The 24,148-nt window shown below is 38.2% G+C and overlaps 1 protein-coding gene across 10 annotated transcripts in view; it reads right to left on the bottom strand.

The window, feature by feature from the left end:
• PIAS2 (protein inhibitor of activated STAT 2) overlaps window positions 1–24,148 on the bottom strand; it is a 101,570-nt gene that overhangs the window by 48,351 nt on the left and 29,071 nt on the right. For 8 of the 10 annotated variants that reach the window (XM_058692193.1, XM_058692188.1, XM_058692192.1 and 5 more), the window contains 2 exons: window positions 19,370–19,844; window positions 8,079–8,163 (listed from right to left, as the gene is read on the bottom strand). In XM_058692193.1, coding sequence (XP_058548176.1) covers window positions 8,079–8,163; window positions 19,370–19,841 — 557 coding nt within the window. In that variant the 5' untranslated portion in view covers window positions 19,842–19,844. Of the gene's footprint in view, window positions 1–8,078; window positions 8,164–19,369; window positions 19,845–20,390; window positions 20,527–23,627; window positions 23,676–24,148 lie in introns of those variants that run through there. The other 2 variants (XM_058692187.1, XM_058692194.1) reach the window with 2 other exon arrangements.

Here is a 24,148-nt window from a genome sequence, read left to right as displayed (position 1 = left end):
CGACTTCAGTTCAGGTCATGATCTCACGGTTTGTGAGTTTGAGCCCCAGCCCCACATTGGGCTCTGTGCAGACAGCTCGGAGCCTGGAGCCTGCTTCAGATTCTGTGTCTCCCTTTCTCTCTGCCCCTCCCCAGCTTGCTAGCTCTCTCACCCTCTCAAAAATAAATAAACATTAAAAAAAATTTTTTTAAAGTTCAAGGCAGGGGCGCCTGGGTGGCTCAGTCGGTTAAGTGGCTGACTATTGATTTTTGGCTCATGTCATGATCTCACAGTTTTGTGAGTTCGTGCACCATGTCAGGCTCTGCACTGATGGGAGCCTGCTTGGGATTCTCTCTCCCCTCTCTCTCTGCCCCTCCTCTGCGCACGCTCTCTCTCTCAAAATAAACGTTAAAAAATTTTAATTTATTTTTAATGTATATTTATTTTTGAGAGAGAACACGAGCAGGGGAGGGGCAGAGAGAGGGGGGAGACACAGAATCCAAAGCTGGTTCCAGGCTCTGAGCTGTCAGCACAGAGTCCAATGCAGGGCTCAAACTCACAAACCATGAGATCGTGACCTAAGCCAAAGTTGGACGCTTAACCAACTGAGACACCCAGGGGCCCCTAAAAAAAAAAATTTTTTTTAAAGTTCAAGGCAGTTATCACCATTAGTTCGATAAACTAGAAAATCGGATCTGCACAGCAGTGGTTCTACCTACTTCTATTTAGACACACTTCCATCAGTAACAGTGGTCATCACTGCAGTGATTCTCAGCAAAAAAAAAAAAAAAGCGGGGATCCGGAGATAGCGGGGATCCAGCGTAACTGGAGATACGTTACAAAATCTTGTTGTGGTGGGAAACGTTTGGAAAAAGAGAAACGGCAAAAAACAGAACTAGAAGGATAAATGGGAGAATGATATAAAGGGTTTTAAATAGCTTGTTTAAGGATTTATACTTTATTCCAGGAAGGGAAATTAACATCAACTGGGAAATGCAATGGGCTATATATCTTCACAAACATGATGAGTAATGAGGAAGCATCTTCTGACATTCAGTTTCTACCAGTCACTGGTCTAGGAACTTTCACATGTCCATCCCATCCATCAGATATGAAGCAGGAATTACTATATGCCAGGCACTGCGACAGGCTTTAAGAATATGAAAATGAGTAAGATGTTACTTTCATCAAGTTTGTAAATTCAAGTACTCAAATAAACGCAAGGAGGCTTCAATAGAAACTAAGTACAAAGTGCAATGAGAGACAAAGTGTGTGTTGGGGGAAATCCAGAAAGGCATCACAGAAGAGCTAAGCTTTAAACTGGCCCTAAGATATGCCCTAGGACAGGGAGGAAGAGGATATGCAAAGGGACAGAGCTGTGACAGCTCAGTCGGGAGTATAAGCTGCCAGAGAGATGTGAGGATACAGAAGATGAGCAGCACAAGAAGTTGGAGACAACTGCCAGGCAACAGAGTGTGGACTTCACAAAGTATCACTCCAGGGTTTTTAAGCACAAGAGAGAGAAAACTGAGTGGGCTTTAGAAAGATCACAGGGTCAGCTGGGAGAGTCAGGGGACCTCTGCAACTATATAGGCCAAGATGAAAACTATTTCAACAGAAACATCACTGAGTGATATTTAGGCATAAAAACTGACAGGACTCAATGACTGGCTACAAGAAGGTAGGATAAGGGAAGGGGACCATCTAGGCTGGACCCAGGTTTTGGAATGGTGCCACTGGCTTCACGTTGCTGCTATTCAGCAGGTTAAAAGGTAAAGCAAGTTCTGGCATTCAACCCCCCCAACCACAGAGTGAGGTGGTGATTATCTTTCCAATTTTACACACTGCACAAGTAAGATTCAACAGGCTTTAATAACTTACCCACCTAGGGGCATCCAGACCTAAGTGGCTGAGTCAGAATTCAGATTCCAACTGGTATGACTCTAAAGACCATGCTAGCTCCCTCAAGGGGAGAGTTGCATCGAATTTTAAATCACAAAAGAGACATAAAAGAAGGATCAGTGGAGAGCAGCAAACTGATGAGATGTGGTGGAGGCAGTGTGGGATAATACAACGAGGGCTCTGTCCGGGCATATCCTATGGCACTGATGGGCAACAGGAGAAAATATACCAAGCAAAAATCTCCTTGAAGCCAGTTTATTTTTTCAACATTGCACCCCTGGTGCCTAGATCATCATAGATAGTAAATAAATATCTGCCGTGAGACTAAATGAATGAGTGAAAGAACAAAAGACAAATAAGCAGGTTTGGGAGGAAGGCAAGTTCAATTCTGGATGTGCTGTGTTCGATGTGCCTGTGAGTCATCAAAACAGGGCAGTTGAGTAAGGACTCCAGGGCAAAGCAGAGATTTTGCAACCACCAACATAAAAACAACAAAGCACATTCACGGATACTATCAAGGAGTAGTGAGAAGAGAATCACAGACTGATTCCCGGGAACATGTAAGAGAAGTCAGTGTGAGGAACTGAGCCGGTCTGATTAGAGAGGCAAGTGGAAGGGGTAGTGTGAAAACCAAGAAGAGAGCTGAACTCACTGATCAATCTTCACCAAACATAATATAAAAAGAACCAACCCAAACCTGAATGTATTAGAGCCTCATTTAGACCTTACTACCATTACAGGCAAGGGGGGAAGCTGGATGCACAACAGTGATTCTCAAATTTGTGAAACACTGGAAACACCTGGGGAACTTGAAAAACTGGGTTCCATCTTCAGAGATTCTCTAATTGAACTAGCGTGAATGAAACATGGGTATTTAGAGCCTTAAAAGCCCCCCAGGTGATTCTAATATGCAGCAAAGTATTTTGAACCACAGGCATAGAAGTTAAATGACACCACAAGAAGTGCATCTGGATCCAAATCCAGAATGTGTCATATGCTACAGAATCAATGAACTACTATTTTCAAAGAGGATAGTAAGAAGCATTGTAAGAGAGGAAACAGAGTTCCTTGGAGAAGTGATCAATTCCAGAACTTGGGCAGAGAAATGACAAAATGAACCTGAAGCATCCTGTGGTGCCCAAAAGTAATAGTGCTCAGAAACAGATGGAGACATACCAAAGAGCACAAGAGCCAACCGGAAAGAACAGCCAATGGCCAAAGGTAAGGCAGTTTGAACAATATAAATTACCATAGTGCTGCATTATAATCCAGAATACTCAAGAGCCTACACGGATACAAGTAAATAACTGAATAAATGGGAGAGAAGGGATAACTCTTCCTTACAAAAGAATGACTCTAATGTGAAAAAGAGTAAGGACAACAGAAAACGACACCATCGAACACAGAACGTTTAGGACAAAGTAACTGCTGAAGGAAAGGTCCATCAGAGAATGCTGAATTGGTGGACAAAAATCGGACGAGAAACAGAACAGGTGCCTGGTCTCAAAGTATCTCCCTTAAGATTTATTACTAACAAAGGAAAAACCAGCAACTTAGTTTTTCCAACTTAGATTTAGTGCCAAAATCTAGTAAAGGGTACCTTACCCAAATGATCGAGGTTAATTAACACACCAAAAATAAGATGTAGCAATATTATGTAGCCCGATATGATACATTAAGAAGGGCATATAACCTGAGGTATTCTTGCCAAAAAACGCATACATAGTTTCATGACAAAATATCAGACAAACCCAAAACTGAAAAATATTCTACAAAATACCTGGCCAGTGCACTTCAAAAGTATCAAAAGTTATGAAAAATAGGGAAAAACTAAGAAACTGTCAAATGCCAAAAGAAACTAAAATGACCTAACAATTAAATGTAATTTGGTATCTTAGACTGGATCTAGCAAAAGAAGTTCATTAGCAGAAAAACTGGTGAAATCTGAATAAAATTTATAGTTAACAGTATTATACCAACATTAATTTCTTGGTTTTGATAACTGTTCTTATGGTTATGCAAGATGTTACTATTAAGAAAAGCTGGGTAAAGAGTATATTCTCATAACTTTTCTATGAATCCATAACTACTTCAAAGTATAAAGTTCTTAAAAGTCTTCGGAGATAAAGAAGTCAAAAGTAATTACATGGCTGTGTTTAAGTTCTAAAACAACCGAGAAAATCTGAACAGGAGCTAGCCATTGTTTTATATTAAAGGATTATTAATTTTACTGTGATTAGATTAAGAACTGATTTGAAATGTGTCTTGAGGTATTTCTAGCTGAAATTATATAATACTTGTGATCTGCTTTAAAATCTTTCAGGAAAAACGGGGGGTGGGGGTGTCCACATATAGACTGCCAAAATGTTGATAATCACTGAGGCTGTTTAATGGGTACCAAACTTTCACTTCCATTTATCAGGAAGAAGGAGATACTGTATTATTTAATTACACAACTCAGTAAACATTGGATGTTGTCTATACATGTGTATGTTCGATCTATTTTTTTTTCCTTTGGAAGGAGGGTTATAAATAGTCTCAGGTTTTTAAAAAATTTTTATACATAACATACATAAGATAAAATTTATGTTAACCATTAAGTGTATAATTCTGTGACATTAAGTATACTCACATTGTTGTGCAACCACCACCAGTATCCATCTCCAGAACATTATCAAAGTTTTTAATTGAGATTATTTAAATTTTAGTCATTCATTTTTTGACTACTTAATAAATTCACATAGTTCAAAGTTCAAAAAGATACAGAATGAATATTAACTGAAAAAGACTATCCCAGCTCTGGCCCTGGCCATCCAATTCCCCTGTCCAGAGGCAGCTGATCATACTTGTCCTGACATATTTTAGGCACTTAAGCAAATTACACACACACACCTTTTTAGGGCAATTGGTTGTATATTATTCACATTTCGATGCCTTGTTTTTGTTCACTTAAAAATGTATCTTGAAATCTGTATCTTTAAATCTACTTACTCTAGGGGCACCTGGGTGGCTTGGTCAATTAAGCATTGGACTCTTGACTTTGGCTCAAGTCATGATCTCACAGTATGTGAGTTCAAGCCCCGCATCAGGTTCTGTGCTGACAGCACAGAGCCTTCTCTCTCTCTCTCTCTCTCTCTCTCTCTCTCTCTGCCTCTCTCCTGCTGGCATTCTCTCTCTCAAAATAAATAAACGAAGAAAGAAATCTACTTACTCAAGGGGCACTTGGGTGGCTCATTTGGTTGAGTGCCCGACTGTTGATTTCGTCTCAGATCATGATCCCAGGGTCCAGGGATCAAGTGCCACATTAGGCTCTGTGCTGGGCTTGGAGCCTGCTTGGGACTCGCTCTCCCTCTCCCTCTCTTTGCCCCTCCCCCATGCTCTTTCAAGCATTCTCGCTGTTTCTCTCACAAAAAATAAACATTAAAAAATAAATAAATCTACTTACTCTAAAGAATTTCCTTCCTTCGAAGACCCACCCAACACTCGGTTGAAGCTTTCCAAGACCACCAAGGTTAATAGTAACCTCATCCCTCCTATATATCAATTACTGAAATTGGATCTTTTCATGACACCTTCTAATGCCAAGACATTTTATATATATGAGCTGGTTCACTAACAAGACTGCAAGCCAACTTGTAGAAAAAGGTCATGTTTTATAATATATGCTTTGTACCTAATAAACAGTAAACATTGATATCAAGCAAAGGATCATCAATGAATAACAAACAAAACTTAATGATACGGTTTTAGGTATAAAATATAATTTTAGGGGCACCTAGGTGGCTCAGTAGGTTAAGTGGCTGACTCTTGTTTTCAGCTCAGGTCATGATCTCACAGTTTGGGAGTTCAAGCTCTGCAGCAGGCTCTGTGCTGACAGTGTGGAGCCTGCTTGGAATTCTCTCTCTCCCTCGCTCTCTGCCCCTCCCCCACACTCATGCACACTCTCTCTCAAAACAAATTTTAAAAAACACTTAAAAATATAATTTTAATAGTATAAACATAATTTTTTTAAAGTTTTAATTTAGTCTATTTATTTGTTAGTTGGTTTAAATCCCCAAGATTTAAAGCACTTCTAATGTACAAAAACTCACTGCAATGTCTTGCCCTTGGTGAGAAGGAACCATTTTATTTCTTTGATGATTTTCTCCATGTTTTCCGCAACTATTATTTGGATGTTGGATCATTTGGACTAATTCTTACATTGTCTTTTTTTTTTTTTTTTAACTTAGTTATTAACGCTTTCCCCCTTCGTGGAAGAGGCAATCTATCTAACGCAATACTCTTTGAGAGCTCAAACTTTACAGGGTCAGAACATAACAATCATTTTGAGATTCTGACAACAGCACTCTCTCCCTATATATATTGATAAGGGTGATATGACTAATGAAAGAATCTAAAACTTTCTCCCAGACTTTTCTACAGAAAAACAGCATCCTCAAGAAGTTAGTGTGCTTAAAAGAGACATGAGGCCCCTAAGTTTGGATTCACCATCTTGGGAGATTGACAATTCACATGAAGATAGTAAAGACCAAAAAGTCCAACTGTAAAGAACTTATGTAATTGGGCTAAATACAGAATTTCCAAAATCTAACTACAGACCTTATTTTTGTAAATTAGTAACATCTCAGAGAAGACGAGCTTTCTAATGAACAGCTGGAAGGAGGCAAAAAACCGCTAATTTGCTCAATTCTTTGTTCTACTTTTAACCTTACAATCCCATAAAATCATTTAACCTCCTAGAGCCTCTGCTTTCTAATACTGTATCTTTAAGAACACAAGTTCAGGGGCGCCTGGGTGGCGCAGTCGGTTGAGCGTCCGACTTCAGCCAGGTCACGATCTCGCGGTCCGTGAGTTCGAGCCCCGCGTCGGGCTCTGTGCTGACGGCCCGGAGCCCGGAGCCTGTTTCCGATTCTGTGTCTCCCTCTCTCTCTGCCCCTCCCCCGTTCATGCTCTGTCTCTCTCTGTCCCAAAAATAAATAAAAAAATAAATAAAAAAAAAAAAAAAAAGAACACAAGTTCAAAGAGTCATATTATTGACACCTAAGATGACTATATTTTTAATTGGAAAAGTATACACTACATACTTCCTTTTCTTTCCTCTTACATCTTAGTTTATTTGTTCTTCATAAATGTGTTTAAGGTTCTCCAATTTTTCTAAATGGCAAAGCTAAGTATTTTTCATAACTGTTTTCAGATTTCTGCTACTTTTATGGCCCAGGTAACCGCCTAGCACAAAACAGTTCCAGTTTTTTGGGTTTTAAGTTTATTTATTTTTTGAGAAAACAAGCAGGAGTAGGATAGGAGCAAAGGGAGAGAGAGAGGATACCAAGCAGGCTCCACACTGTCAGCACAGAGCCCAACACAGGGCTCAAACTCATGAACTGTGAGATCATGACCTGGGCCAAAATTAAGAGTCAGATGCTTAACCGACTGAGCCACCCAGGCACCCCAGAACAGTTCCAGTGTACTCATTTTTCTGGGAAAAGAACATGATGTCTACTTTAACTCTTAAAAGTGCCTCAGTTTGGATGATAAGGTTTATAGACATCCTACTTTGGGCTGTTGTCACAAATTCTTTTTTATGTTGCTATATTTGGAATAAAATTTTCATTAAAAAAGTTATTGCCAAAAAGGAATTCAAAAAGTAGGATGAGGTTTTAGTCAAAGGTTAAAACTGTTTTCTAATAGAGAGTATTTATTAAATATTTGGCTAACATTAGTCAATGCATACTATGCTTACTTAAGGAACAACAGTTCAACTGTTGTGGACTGAACTGTGTCCCCTCCCTCCCCCACCAAATTCACATTGAAGACCTGACCACCCCCCCGACCCCCAATCTATTTGTGAAGATGGGAACTTTAGAAAGGTAATTCCAGTTAAATAAGGTCATAAGGGTGGAGCCCTAATCCAATACAACTGGTGTCCTTATAAGACCAGAGATGCACAGACACAGAGAAGAAAGGTCAAGTGGGTACATACAGCAAGAAGGCATCCTCATAAACCAAGGAGAGAGGCCTCAGGAGAAACCAACTCTTGACTTAAGCCTTAATCTTGGACTTCAAGCCTTCTGAATTTTGAGAAAATAAATTTCAATTGTTTAAGCCGCCCACTGTTGTGCTTTGTAAATGGCAGCCCTAGTGGACTAATGTAACAACATTCATGAAGAAACATCATATATTCCAAACATTCTTCTTACCTGGATATGCATATCTCTCTAACTTGCTGAGGTGTCAGAGCAAAAATAAAAAACTTCTCTTGAAATCGTTGAATACTGCTTTGAACTGGGGAGGAAAAAAAAAGATAACATTCCAATATCCAAAACGAAACAAGTACAAGGATGTAACCATCTGCAATAACAATGCACTTCTGATAAAGTCTGCCAAATTCTGGAATTTTTATGGTTAAAATAACTCCAAAATAAGTACTAAATTGCAATCATCTTGGAATCATGAAAGTAAAGTCACTCTAAAGCAGGCTCAATTTTAAGCATTTAGTCATTACTCTAACAGACTAACTATAATAAGGTCAAAATACAACACAACTCTTCAAAATTACATTTCATTCTACTGACTCAAATGAAAACTTGAAGAAGTCACAAACTCCCTCCAGATCTCTATCCCAGATTTAGGTGTCTTTTGGTCTTTTGTTTTGTTTTGTTTTGTTTTCGAGCCTTTATATTCCATTACATAGAATACTCATAGAAGATAAAATTTTAAACTTTAGCTTCTAAGTTGAAAAAATTAAGATATATAATAATTATCTGCATACAGATTATCTAGTTTAAAAAATTACCTAATGAAGTCATCCTTAACTATATTATTAAAACTGAAATGTATTTCCTTCACAAAGAACTTTAAAACAAAACAAAGCAAAAGCTAATAGAGACCGGCTGCTTCCCAACAAGTACTGCAACAACACACCAGAAAAGGTAAAACGGCTCTCGTGTGTGTGAGTGGCCAGTTTTCCTGATACACGAATATGAATAAACAAGGTGCCAGTTGAACACCCAGTGTCAGAAAACTTCCTTCCACAAGACACACCAAATCAAGAAAAACATTAACTTGAGTAAAACATTTTTATTTAAGCATAGTTTAGTGTAACAATTATGCTCCTAGAAATCATGTCATAAAGTGGCTCATATTTTCCCAGAACATTTAAAAAAGGAGGGGAGAGAAAGGAATGCTATTTATGATGAAAGCCTAAAAGTCAAATAAAACTCTAAGTATGGGGCAAAAAACACAAAGGCAGCTACAATAGTATGTCTGTCCATCTCTTCAATTCCTATTCACTTCTCAACTCTTTCTTGTGCAAATTCCATTTCCCACTCTCTATCCACAGTTAAAGGCATCAATGAGCTCTTAACTGTCAAATTCTGTAACATTTACTTTGAGATTAGAGGTGCACACTCTGCATTTTCAAACAGTTAATTAAAAAAAAAAAAGTTGCAGAAATAATGAAAAAATATTACCTGATTGGGGGGGAAGCCCTTACAGGATCGAACCTCAAGCAAAATAAATACAAAGAAAGCTACCTAGTCACATCAAAATCAAACTACTGAAAACCAATGATGACTACAAAATCTTGAGAGCAGTCAGGAAAAAAAAGAAACATTACATACAAGGGGAAAACAATACAAATAAAGGCTGACTTCTCACCAGAAGCAACACAAGCCAGAAGTCATCTTTAAAGCGGTGAAAGGAAAAACTGTCACTGAAAATTCAATACCCTTCAAAAACAGGGTGAAATAATGACTTGAAGATAAACAAAGGCCAAGAGAATTTGCTGAAAGCAAGTACTACAAGAAATGTAAAGGAAACTGCCAGGATAAAAAGAAATGATACCAAATTCAAAACCAAATTTTCAGGAATGAAAACCAATACAAACAGTAAATAAGTGGTAAAGGTAAAAGAATACATCATTTTTTATGATTTCCTTAAAAAGATAACACTTTAAAGCAAAAGGAATGGCACTGAAAGGCAGGATTTTTAACATACGCAGAAGATGTGACAATGGCAAAAAGGATAAAGTTATTTCTGCCCAACGGCTGTGATTCTTATTTCATTCTGATAAACTTGATTAACCTAGGTCTGTCTCCCCAGGGACAGATCCACTCTTTGTGCACTAAAAATGTCAGATATCTACAACTGCAAAACTAGGTGCAAGACCTTTGGTCAATTCACCCAGTGCAAATGCCAGTATTTGAGGCCTTGACTGGGTGACTGGAGTCCACCTACCCAGAAAAGTACCCATGTACCATGAAACTTACATTGAAACTGGAATGCTTCCATAATCAGCATATGCCAACATGTACAATTTACAGAACCTGCAGTTTAATGTTAGCAGTTTATATCTTAACATGTTTTTGCAGAGCCTTTTTTCTGACATAGTTTTTGCCAATTCATTTGATGTCCAATTTTCTGTCCTTTAAAATATAATACCAAATAACTACCCTGTTTCTATGGGGGGAAAAAAAGATGTTTCATCATTGTGTACCATTACTGAACTTCAGGAACTTACAACAAAAAAAACAGTGCATATGCTAATAAAATCCAATTTGTATTAACACTGACAAGACAATTTCATGACAGAATAGCAGCCAAAAGCACACAAAACTTGCCATAAGGCAAATCTATTAGCTGAACTGTCATTTTAATACAAATCAGGAAAAAAAAAATGGCAGGATATCAAGCAGAAAGTTGCAGGTTTTACAGTACATTTTCTACCCAGTAGTGTCTCCAACTTGGGATCAGAAAACCAAATCTACACCGATCCCATGAACACTTTTATGTTAACAGCAGCAAATGAAAAATGAAAAATACCATGACTCCGGGACATGAATGAGGTATGACTTTACTCAAACCCTTTCTTTTTTAAACAAACCTCCATAAGGTATGTTCTGTTTTTCAAAGACAGCTACAACAATATCTTCCATCACACCCTTCTTATAACCTTGACATTCTTCCAGTGAAGTGGTGGGGTCTCTATTACCCTCCCTTTGAACTTGAATGGCCCTTTGTGACTGCTTTAATCGATAGTGTGTGGCATAAGTGATGGTATATAATTTTCAAGGCTAGATCATAAATACACCATGCACTTCTTCCTTGCTCCTGAGACCCAGCTCTCATGCTCTAAGGAGGCACAAAAGAGACCACAGGAAGAAGCCTTATGCAAGTACTTTAGCCAAGAGCCAAGCTGAGTCCAACCAAACAGGTAGCATAGCCACCACACATGAGTGAAGATGTAATCCCAGCTTCCAGCCATCAAGTCACCCCCAGCCCTAAAGTCTTCTCAGTTAAGACCCCAGACATCTTGGGGTAGAGACAAGCTATCCACACACTGTCCTTCCAATTCCTAACACATAAAATCCATGAACATAATAAGATGCTTGTTTTACATCACTGTACTTTGAAACAATGTTTTATACAGCAATAAGTAAAACTATGCCACAATTTCATAAAGTAATTTTAGCATTAATCTTGTAAATTCCAAGTGCTATCATTGTGTCCAGCTTCATTTATAATTACTAACTGACGAGGCCTGCTGATATGACATGATACTTATGACTACTCTACCTTTATGGATATTGGTTCCTTCCACCTTTTGAAGCATTAGTGGACCAGAATATTCCCGTATCCTCATCCAGCCCTACTGGTTACTATCCAAGTGATATAGGAAATTCACATAAGATCTTCCAAGTCCTTCTTTACTCCTCAATTAAAATGGGAATAACATTTTGCTCAGCTGCCTCTTAATGGCTATTTTGTGGATCAAATCAATAATGTATGTGAAAGCATTCTGAAAACATGTGATAATATCTTCAGTTCCAGAAGTCTTACTAATTAAAAGTCTTACTAATTAAAAGCTTTTTACTAATAAAAAGCCTGTTTTTATTTTTTTGATGTATATTTTATTTTTGAGAGACAGAGACAGAGACAGACAGTGAGGGAGGGCAAAGAGAGAGGGAGACACAGAATCCAAAGCAGGTTCCAGGCTCTGAGCTGTCAGCAGAGAGCCTGATGCAGGGCTTGAACCCACGAACTACGAGATCATGACGTGAGCCAAAGTTGGACTTTGGCTCAACCGACTGAGCCATCTAGGTGCCCCAAAAGTGTCTGTTTTGAAAGAGATAGCAAAATTTCAAGAGAAAAAAGAAATACAGTCCAACAGATGCATTTTGCCAACTATTCAATAACTATGACTTTTCCTGGTAAGATATTCAGGTAGAAAATATCGTAACATGCCTAACAATGTGAAATATTCTTAGTGAAACAGGAAACCTCCCAAGTTCCCCCAGCGCAGAAAGTTACATGGACACCTTTTGATAAACTGGTTTATATTTGGTCAAGAACACTTCCTAGCAGTGAGTGCCTAGGTTAACAGGGGCTTTCCCACTCAGGAAAGAAGAGAGAAACCAAGATGTTTTATAGGCAGCTTTGTGCATTATCATGGCTCAGTCTAGCTTATTTGTAAATAAAATAACTCATAAAGTAACAATGAATAAATCAGTTTATTACACCGCATCACCTAAGATCTGTATCCTGAGCTATCTGCTTCCCTGTCACCCATCAATTAACTGTACCATCACCGCCAATCAAAGCATACTCTTACTTTACTTCTTTTCCCATTGTATCTCTGCATCAAAAGTAGAAGGAACAACTTCGACATGTACAAATAAACACACACACACACACACACACACACACAAACAATAAAAAGTTATAGTAGAAGAAATATAAAGAGTTCTGTTCTATATTCACAAATTATTCATTTTGGTAACTTATTTCTTAACACACTGGACATAACAGGCACATAGAATGCTTTCGATAAACACCTAAGTGATTTTATATTCCAATATTCAACTGTTTACAAATAGCTATCACTCCTCATTGTTTTATGTGAATACTTTTTAAATGATAATCCTCCTATATATACACCCAAACTGTTCTAATTTAATGACATTTACTCAGAAACCTGAGTCGTTTAAAAGAATTTTATCTAAACAGAAACCATCACTATATTAATAATCATCAGTGATATTTAATATGAAAATACTTTTTTCCCTAGACAACAGCTGCGAAGATCACGAGGGGAGGTTAGAGTACTGAGGTTTCGTGCTTCTTATAAGAACAGTGACTTTAATTCAGAAATTTTTTTTAATGTTTATTTATTTTTGAAAAGGGGGGGGGGGCGGGGGCAGAGAGAGAGGGAGACACAGAATCCAAACTAGGCTCCAGGCTCCGAGCTGTCAGCAGAGAGACCAAACTCATGAACTGCGAGATCATGACCAAGCCGAAGTCGGACACTTAACCTACTGAGCCACCCAGGCAACCCTAATTCAGAATTTTGGAAAAGGAGACTAGTCACCAATTTTCCAGTCACTAGAAATCATTCATTCCCTTTCCAGTCCTCTTCTTCATCCTCTATATCCAATTAGTCATGAAGTCCTGCTTTCTAAAATGTTCTCACTGACTGCTTCCTCTCCATTTTCACTACTACCATCCTATTCAAAACCTGTTTGTGCCAACAAAGTCTCAACGCTGCCCCTCTGCTGCCTCCCAGCAGAAATGAGCCAGTCACCCTTGGCATCACCTTCACCACCTCTCCTCTGCTCAGACATGCTCAGCAGTGCCCTACTTCCGAATGAGCCCAATCTAAACCCCCTTATCTAGAAGGGTCCCCAAAACAATGGCCACCTCTTCCCTAGAAAACCTGGATTTCCAATGTCTCCCTTCAAGGCGTCCTCTACTCAAAAGCAGTTTCCTCAGTGAGGTCTCACAACTGTGCCACTTTCATTTCTACTCCTGGGACTACTCACAGTTCTCCCCCCTCTTGGTGTTTCTTCTCCTATGAACGCCACCAATTCAAAGTAGACAAATTCATCCTTCAAAGTCTCACTCCTACTCCAACAAGTCTTGACTGCCTTCCCCATTCTTTAGGCTGACATTTGAGTTCCAGATACACAATTTACAGTGCTTCATCATACAGGCACATACCTCATTGCTACTTGACTCTCATGTTAACATTACCTCCCCAACTACATAACAAACTTCCTAATCTCATCTCATACTTCTGACTTCTCCACGATTAGACTACAATGACCATATTCAAATGAAATCCTCATTATATATATGTTAACTGGGTTAATAAAAATGATGTGTATAGTGTCTGAATGTATCCAAATTCTTCAGAAGTGAGACTCTACTTTAATGGCTTTCCATTAATGTGCATACCACTTTAAACCTGTTTAATTGTACCCAAAAGCTTAATGACTATTTCCTAATAACTTGGGAATTTAAGAATATGAAAAAATGCTGATTCTCATTAATTTTTCAACTTTTAAAGATTAAAAGACCAATAATATATTAAAAGACCAATGCTGATGAGGGTGTAGAGAAAACAACACATTCATATACTACTGGATTATAAACTGGCACAAGGCTTCTGAAGCAACTGCTGAAATTCTCTCCAAAAGTTGAATATCAAAATATTAAGTACTCCTAACTCTTTGACCCAACAATTTCACAGACACATTACACTTCATAAATAGGCACACAAGTATTCAGAACCACGTATGCAAAATGTTAACAGTGCAATGTTGAAAAACTACAAGAATAATGACTGACACACGCCAGATACCAAAATATTTCCAAATAAATAAAAAATTGAAAATGTGTATCAACAGAATACTGGTTAAGTTATGGCACATCTACAAGATAAAAGATCTACTGTAACCCACAAATCTATAATATATTTCCAAGAAACTGTGTTAATTAAGAAAGATTATCATGATACAAAGCTCCAGGAGGTGGTATTCACAGAGCATACAAGTAGAATCGTGTCCTCTCTCGCTAGAATTGTGGCACAGTGGCTCTGTAGTTAGAAAAAGCTTTTTAAATGAACAGGGAGAAAAGAAGATGACACAACATATGCAGAAAAACAGTTAACTATTGATACAACTCTAGCCAAGTAACAGATGACATTATGAGGGGCTTTCCTTTTCTGTTATATTTCTATTGAATTTTCAATTACTAGCATAAATTACTTCTGTAATCTGAAGAGCAAAATGAGGAGATTTTAAGGAATGAAAGGCTCAAAATATATTGAAGGTATTTCACAAAATACCAATAGCCAGATGTATCAACATATAATGCTTTCAGGCAGAGTGAACAAAAAGAGCTAGCCACAAAAGAATATATATACCATCACCTAATTTCAAAAGTCAATTAACATTACTTTAAAAAAAAATGCACATACACATATGGTAAAACAAGCAAAGAAGAGGAACATAAATTCAGAATAGTGATTTAACTCAGAAAAGGCAAGGAGATGGCTTGAAGATATTGGCAATGTTCCTTTTTAAAAAACGAAGTTGGGGGCGCCTGGGTGGCTCAGTCAGTTGAGTGTCCGACTTCGGCTCAGGTCATGATCTCATGGTTCGCAAGTTCGAGCCCCATGTCAGGCTCTGTGCTGACAGCTCAGAGCCCGGAGCCTGCTTCAGATTCTGTGTCTCCCTCTCTCTCTGCCCCTTCCCCATTCATGCTCTGTCTCTCTGTGTCTCTCAGGAGTGAATAAACGTTTAAAAAAATTTTTTTTTTTTTTTAAAAACAAAATTGTGGTTTCACAAGTGTTCATTTCACTGATGTCCTTTATAGCTTAATGTTTTATATATATTCTTTTTGTACAGATTGAACACAAATTTCTTAAATAGAAAAATCCCAAAGGATTGCATCTTTAAAAGAAGCTGTCTTACAAAAGAAGGAGAAAAGCTGTCTGTGTCATTTAGTATTGTGTACACTCATGTTTTTTAGATGCCACAGTTTTTCATTTTAAATGCTAAAATATTTTTATTTTAACCATTCTTAAAGGAAATAATTCCAAACTGCAAAACCATGTAACAATGTATCTTATTAAATAGAATATACATATGATGGTTGTTTTAGGGGTTCTTTTTTTTTTAAGGTCGTTTATTTATTTTGAGAGAGACAGGGAGAGAGAGGGAGAGAGAATCCCAAGCAGGCTCCGGTGCTGTCAGCTCAGAGCCGAACGCAGGGCTTAATCTCACAAACTGTGAGATCATGACCTGGGCTAAAATCAAGAGTAGGACACTTAACCAGCTGAGCCACCAAGGGACCCTGTGTTCTTTCTTTAAGCATCAATGTATGTGCCATGCTATAACAGCAATTCCCTCAATACTAAAGGGTTATTGGCTTCAATATCAAGAGGTTTTAGAAGGACATTTTTTTTTACCTCTTGTGTCTATTTTTTTCTACCTGGTTCTTCTATTCTCTTTCGTGTAGTCAATAATTTCCTACCTAACAATATGCTGATGGCCTAAAAATCATCTAATCAACTGTATATAAAAACAAGAATACACAGACTGGCTTACAGATGTCAAGAGTATGTGCTTTGAAATATGGATTTGACATCGCTTGACTCCTAAGGATTTTAAATTCTCAATTCCCAAATGTAAATAGGTTTCTCCATAGCAGGATTCCAAACAAAAGGACTTTCCCAGAATTTCTATTTTTAGAATGTATTTTCAATATTATAAAACCAAATTAATAAAACTTAAGAAAACTTCTGGATGTCATTACGCTGCTTTAGACAATATGACACGAAAAATTTTCAATTGAAGGTCATTACTGGAAATGATTAAATTTTTGCCACTTTCATTTGGCAGACTATACACTAATGTGGATTTTCTAACTTTCTGCCTCCAAATCTAAGAGCATTTCTCAGATCACTGCTTTATCAATCTAACATAACAAGATGATATACAGTAAGAAAACTTCTTCTCTTTAGGGAAGGTAGGGTACGGAAATGTTTAAGCCTCATTTTAAAACAAGTATCAGGGTGCCCTGGTGGCTCAGTCGGTTAAGAGTCTGACTTCAGCTCAGGTCATGATCTCGCGGTTCATGAGTTCCAGTTCTATGTCCAGCTGTGTGCTGACAGCTCAGAGCTTGGAACCTGCTTCAGATCTGTGTCTCCCTCTCTCTGCCCCTCTCCCCCCTACCTCAAAAATATATAAACATTAAGAAAAATTTTAAAGTAGATAAAGCAAGTATCAGTTTATAAAGTTCATAAAAATAAAGATAAACAGAACTCTTGAAATACAGAAAAGCAAGAAAACTATTTTCTATTTTTGAACAAAGCAGGGAAATGAGGAAAGATCTCACGAAGCCCCTCCAGAGTTCACCCCTTGGTGCACCACTGACGCTAATAAGCACAGAAGACACACGATTCACCTTCTCTCCAGTCTTCTTTCCAGGCATGCAACCATGTCTCTTAAGTACCTTCCACTGTTAACTACAACCCCACAGACCCTCTTACCTCCCAAGGTAAGACCCTCACCTTAGCCATACTCCTGAGGAGTCCCATGAGGTAGGGCCTCCTAGTAGGCATATTACCAGTCTGAATCTTTCTCAAAATACATACAAAAAATAAACTCGCAACAAGTGCTGAGAAAGAAACATGGGAATGAGCTGTGTTGTCCACTGGTATAAACCAAAAACCATGACAAGAGGGAGAAATAAAAAGAATTATGGAAACATTTTAACCAGTTAAATGAACCAGTTTAAAAAAAAGGGTTAAAGATGATCATAAAATCATAAAAGAAAGTTAAATGGGTAATAAACAATTAAAATGTTTTAAAAATAAAAAATCTAAAGATACAAGCTTTTGCCTGTTGAAACTGCCAAGATCTGTTTTTAATAATACCTAATAAAGGCAGGAAGAAAGGCAATGAGAGGTATTCTCTCATTTTGTTTGTGTAGTTTAAAATGGCACAGCTTTGGGACGCCTGGGTGGCTCAGTTGGGTAAAGCAGCCAACTTCAGCTCAGGTCATGATCTTGCAGTTCGTGAGTTTGAGTCCTGGATCAGGCCCTATGCTGACAGCTCAGAGCCTGGAGCCTGTTACAGATTCTGTGTCTCCCTCTCTCTCTCTCTCTCTCTGCCCCTCCCCAGCTCATACTCTGTCTCTCTCTCTCTCAAAAATATATAAACATTAAAAAAAAATTTTTTTAATGGCACAGCTTTTCTGGGAACTAATTTACCAACAGGTTATCAAGAGTTTAAAATTAAAATGTTCTTACTCTTTGATACAATAATTCTACTCAGAGGACTTTGCACAAATAATCAAACATGAACACAGAACCCTTACTTCATAATGAATGTAATGAAGGAATAAAATGCATTACTCTGTCTGGCTAAGTATTACTAAATAAAAACATTCAAAGCGAGGAGAAGGGAGGGAGGGAGGGGCGCCTGGGTGGTTCAGTCAGTTGAGCATCTGACTTCAGGTCAGCTCATAATCCCAGTTTGTGAGTTTGAGCCCCACATCAGGCTCTCTGCTGTCAGCACAGAACCTGCTTCGGTTCCTCTATCCTCCTCTCTCTTTGCACCTCTCCTGCTCACTCTCTCTCAAAATTAAATAGAAAGAAAGAGAAAGAAAGAAAGAAAGAAAGAAAGAAAGAAAGAAAGAAAGAAAGAAAGAAAGAAAGAAAGAAAGAAAGAGGGAGGGAGAGAGAGAGAGAGAGGGAGAGAGAGGGAGAAAGAAAGAAAGAAAGAAAGAAAGAAAGAAAGAAAGAAAGAAAGAAAGAAAGAAAGAAAGAAAGAGAGAGAGAAAGAAAAGAAAGATAAAGTGAGGATAAAGGGGCTGGGAAAAGCATAGCCACCTTGGCTTACCATCAATCAGGCCATACCAACCCCATTAACAAGCCCTACCCCTCAAAATTTCCTTCTGGCTCAATCAAGATATACAGCAGCATAATGCTAAACAAAAGGAAAAAAGCACATTGATATATTTAAGAGAATTTTCAGATGACTTGAAATAAAAACCCAAATAAAAAGGGATTTTCCCAGGATGGGGGAAAAAAAAATCTCCCAAATAACTATGAAACGCCATCTCCCAAACAATTTATTTCATCAATAAATCCCAATAACTCTATAAACAATGTCATTAGGTGGTAAAAAAAAAAAAAAAAAAATCATACCATTACAACAAAGAAGCCATCAATGTTGGTAAAAATTTGTTAAAGTCCCATGTATCAATTTTTAGTAATGATAAAATCCATTAAATTTTCTGAGCAGTTGATGGGTATTAAATAAAAACCTAAACTCTGCATGCCAATTTAGAAAAGAATGAAGTATGAAAGGTTTATTTCTTAGGAAAGTAGTCTAAACACTATGTTAAACAGAAACTAAATCTCTGTAAAAGCATCAAAATACTAATTACAGACAGTAAGTAATATTTGTATCTGTTCCTATATAGACAGAAGCAATTTGAGTTCTAAGCCATAAGAATGCTGGTATGATGAATGAACAGTTTTAGATTAGATTTCCGTCATGGTTGCCGATATTTCTTATCTGGCATTTATTTGGCATTAATGTCTCAATTTTATAGTAGTAACAGCAAATCATTAATCAATAGTTGAAAGCCTCTTGCTTTATTCTCTCATCTACAAGGAATTGATTTCTCTAACACTTACCTAAACTCGTGGGCTTGATGAGAACATCAAGGACATCATAAAAGGGCAAGTTTTTTAACTGCACATCAGGATGGACAGGAGGAATTGGGGGAGATGGCTGCTGCATCTCAAACGTGGGCTTAGTATCTTGAAGCAGCACAGAACCAACAGGAGAGGATGGCGAGTGAGGTGTAACTGAAGTGGAAGGCAACGAGTGGATTCCAGCCACGGCCAAGTCAGGTTCTACAGGTGATGAGCCACCATCCAAAGTGAAAACCGAAGATTTGATTGTGGATAAATCAGAAAGTCCTTCAAGAGTCCGTGGATATCGGCGTCTGTACAATTCTCGGATTTTAATCTGAACCGCAGGGCTGCAGCCACTCTTCAACAAATGCAACGCCCTCATCAGGAGGTCATGCTTGCGTCCACTTTTATTCCGTCCAGCAAAGCCTAGTAACACTTGTAGTTCAGAAACCCTAAAGCTAGAAACCATATTCTAAAAGGAAAGGAAAAAAAAAGGACATAAGCCAAGAGTCATCCCCAAGCTTATAAAAACTCCATCCAACTAAGACAGACTATAAAATCTGATTTACCAGCATTTTATCAACTGGTATACGCCAATAACCAGCATTTTCACATACCACTTAGAACTGATCCTATTTATAGAGCCACTGCCTGTCCAAGTTATATTCAAGTTATGGTGTCATGTTTTGCTGTATTCTTAATTTTGATAATCTACGGTCTATCGGTTTCTACTAACCACCTCATTATCTGATTATGCTCAAGTGTAAACGCATATTTGCTTTACGCCTATGAAATTTATAACCAATGAAAATTTTCTTTTCAAAAGTAAGCCCTATCAACACACAATGTAATGTTTGTTACAGTACTGTCATAAATTAACCAAACAAAAAATTAGATTTTTGCAAAAACTATAAGCGTAACTTCCGAGGCGAAGCAGTAAATCTGCAAAATCAAGACAAAATTGTGATTCAAAATCCAACGAATTTTTCATCCCAACTCAAATTATTGAGGAACAGACCACGTGTTAGGATGTCCTTGGAACCACAGGAGAGGGGGCGGCCATCTTGCCAGCGCAACCCAATGAAAAGCCCCCAGTAGCGTGCCAGAACGAATTGGAGGTCAACCAATCACCGAGCGACAGCACGACCTGACGCGAAAAAGGCCCACGCGAACCTAAACCCGGAACCGCTGCGGCTTAAAAACCCCACCCCACCACACCTGGGTGCGACTTCCCCTCCCCCTCCCCCCCCTCTCTCCCTGCGTCACAGACCCTCGCCCTAGACCTTAGTTCCCAAATAAAGCCTTTGACTGCTAAAACTTTTTAGCCTCTGACTCCTATCTTTACCCTGCCTTACGCCTGACCCTAACAGTAAGAAAATAAGTCATTTTTAAATATTAAAGCTAAAATTCACATACATCTTATTTAGCACACTTTAAAACAAGTGAAATCCCCAGCTGAGTATCCAATGAGGAAAAGACCTCTGAAAAGCAAGGAAAGGATTGGTCATAAATCTTAAAGGGCAAGATTCTCCCCATGCCACTCTGCTAACTTGGTCTTGGGTATAAGATGAAGTTTACAAGCAGTTCTTGCTTCACATCTCGCCATCTATTTATTAACGAAACCTAGCAGATACTTTTAATAACTGGCTGCCTCTTACATCCATCTACTTAGTGATTCTCAGAACTTGGGAGGTTAAACCACACGCGGGTCAGATTTACTGGTACACAAGTGCCCCATCTAGTCAGAAAGAAGAGTAAGACCTGAGTTGACCCTCACAAATTGTCCCTAAGGATTATTTGCCCACCTCTCCTCAGTGCTACACACTCCACAGCTACCTGGGATTCCTTCTCAATCTGGTAAGTATGCAGGGCAATACCTACAGCTGGTACTGATTCATGTAGGTCCTCAGTTCTGCACTTTTACGTCTCATGGATAGCCCAGTAGCAATTGTTTAAACTCTGGATGGCTTTTAAATAGTTGTCAAGAATGATACTTGTTAGTTTTCTAAAATGCAAACAAATTTAAATATGTCAAAGTACTCTGCATGTACAAGCTGTATCATAGTTCTCCTTCATATATCTCCATATTTTATACTGTACAAATCAGAGAACATTGTAATCTTAGAAGCTGCAATCCTAGCAACCATTTTTTATACTCAACTAGCACTGTCCAATTGAAATAGGAACCACATATTTAATTCTAAATATTTAGCGGTTACAGTAAAAGTTAAAATTTTCATATGCTTTATTTAACCCAATTTATCAAAAATATTATTTCCCCATGTAATCAATTTTTGTGATTTAAAAGTAATCCATTTTTTTTTAAATGTCTCAGATGCTTTTTAATACTAAGTCTTCAATATCCAGTATATTTTACACTTGGAGCACATCTCCATTTGGACTAACAACTTTCAAGTGCTTCAGAGCCTCAGCAGCCCACAGTTACCACACTGAACTACGCAGCCTAAATCATCCTTTAACAGCAACATATACCATGGCCATTCCACTTCAACTCACTTCCATTTCCTCCATATGTTAAAATGAGGATTTTATCTATCTTACCCCAATGCTATGGACAACAATGATGAAAAACAAGAACATTCTTGGCCTATTGTCAAGTTACAGTTTACTCAAGGTTTCACGTATGAAAAGGACCAGGACAGCTTTACCAAATGCCTTCCCAAGCAACAATGCAGTGCACCTTTCCCAAAGTCCCCAATCCTAATACTTCCGTTGAAGCTGGCTTATATTATTACAGTAGCGTAAGCAACATTAAATCATGAGAACACTAACAAAGGCAGTCATACAGATATATCTGTGATACTTTCTAAAGAAAGCTAACTCTGAATTCATTACTTTGCTTCTCTCCTTATTTTCGGATAGTCTTTAAGGAGACTTGTTTTACAGAAATGACAAAAAAGAACACAAAGTCACCCTAAGCTGTGATCTCAAAACTGAATTTCTGGGAGGTCTCATATCATTTATTTTCCAATGGTAACTTTATCTGGCAAAGAATGCTAATGCAATTGGCTCTATTAACTATTGTAAATATATAAACAAAAAGGAAGAGATAAGAACGCAGCACATGAATGTGGAATCAGGAAATTCTGAAGCAAAAAAAAAAAAAAAAAATCCCTTGGTTTGGGGAAGGGCAAAGGAAACCAGGAAAGGGCATTCTCTGTATCACAAAATACTGCAAAGGTGAAGTACTGCTGAAAAAGGACGGCTTTGAGCCAGTGGTGTCCTGTGGAAAACCTCACAACAGCAATTAGTAACTGCATGTAGGTCAAGTCCTGGCATCAAAAGTCAGGATGCTGGAAAAGTCACTTCATCCCTCTGGTCATCTATTTCTATTCAAAAACAAACAACAGCAAAAACTCTCCTCTAGTTAGCATTTGCTATTAAGATACTTCTCTATGGAGCTAAGTCAAGTTCTATGGGTGTATTTTTCTTGACAAATCTTGCTGGATCCCATTTCTTCTTAAAGGGATTTTTTTTTTTTTTAACTCAGTCTTCAACCAAATTTCAGCTGTCACCAGGTAAGGTGGGCCTGCTACGAATCCTACCAAGAACGGATTTCAGCTGTTGTTCTACACCAACCTCTAATGTCTATATCTTTAGTATAATTTTTAGTGTAATTTTTTTCAAGTGGACTTTATCCAGTCCACCCTGCTGCCTCCCAAAGTCTGTCTTCTAAAACTTCAGTGACAATTCCTATATGCTCTACACAAAAGAATTTCAATAAATACTTGTTAACTGATTTTAAGGCAATTCTATGAACTAGAAATATGTTGGCATGACTAATTTTTTTTTTTTTTCAACATTTATTTATTTTGGGGACAGAGAGAGACAGAGCATGAACGGGGGAGGGACAGAGAGAGAGGGAGACACAGAATCGGAAACAGGCTCCAGGCTCGGAGCCATCAGCCCAGAGCCTGACGCGGGGCTCGAACCCACGGACAGCGAGATCGTGACCTGGCTGAAGTCGGACGCCCAACCGACTGCGCCACCCAGGCGCCCCTGGCATGACTAATTTTTAAGAACATACATAAACAATCTGGATTTCTAAAGAAAAGCTAATATAAATTAAGACTGGAACTTTAAATCAACCTTATTTATCAAATTAAAGTAACAAAATTATTTTAAAAATTAAAGCTGGGACATATAATTGGAACATTAGTTATAGGAGTGAAGGCAAGTTGAAAAGCGCTACATTTAGAAAACACCTCATTAAGGAAGTAAACATGATACTCACATGCAATATCCAATGAGTAGTAAGAAGATTTCTGAGACTGCTCTTCAATTTAATTTTTTTTAGGTTTATTTTTTTTGAGAGATCAAGCAGGTCGGGGAGGGACAGAAAGAAAAGGGGGGAGAGGGAGAGAGGGAGGGGGAGAGAGAGAGAGAGAGAGAGAGAGAGAGAGAGAGAGAGAATGAATGAATGAATGAATGAATGAATCCCAAGCAGGCTCCATACTCCCAGAGCAGAGATCAACACGAGGCTTGTACTTACAAACTGTGAGATCATGACCCGAGCTGAAATCAAGAATCGGACACTCAACTGACTGAGCCACCGAGGTGCCCCTGCTCTTTCAACTCTTAAACATAAGACAGAAACTGCGCAAGTAGTTCAAGAATTTGGGGAAATTCTAATAGGTTGGAAGCCATGGTAAAGATCAACACAAACTTTGTAGATCCTCCATCTGCTAGGATGTATTATATACGGTAGGGAAAGGAGCTACAGTGGGAAGCTGATAAATCACATTATTAACACTG

This window comes from Neofelis nebulosa, chromosome 11 (genome assembly GCF_028018385.1).
Source record: "Neofelis nebulosa isolate mNeoNeb1 chromosome 11, mNeoNeb1.pri, whole genome shotgun sequence".
NCBI classification, from domain to species: Eukaryota; Metazoa; Chordata; class Mammalia; order Carnivora; family Felidae; genus Neofelis; species Neofelis nebulosa.
Note: the sequence above shows the minus strand (reverse complement) of the source record. Positions and strands in the feature narration are given on the sequence as shown.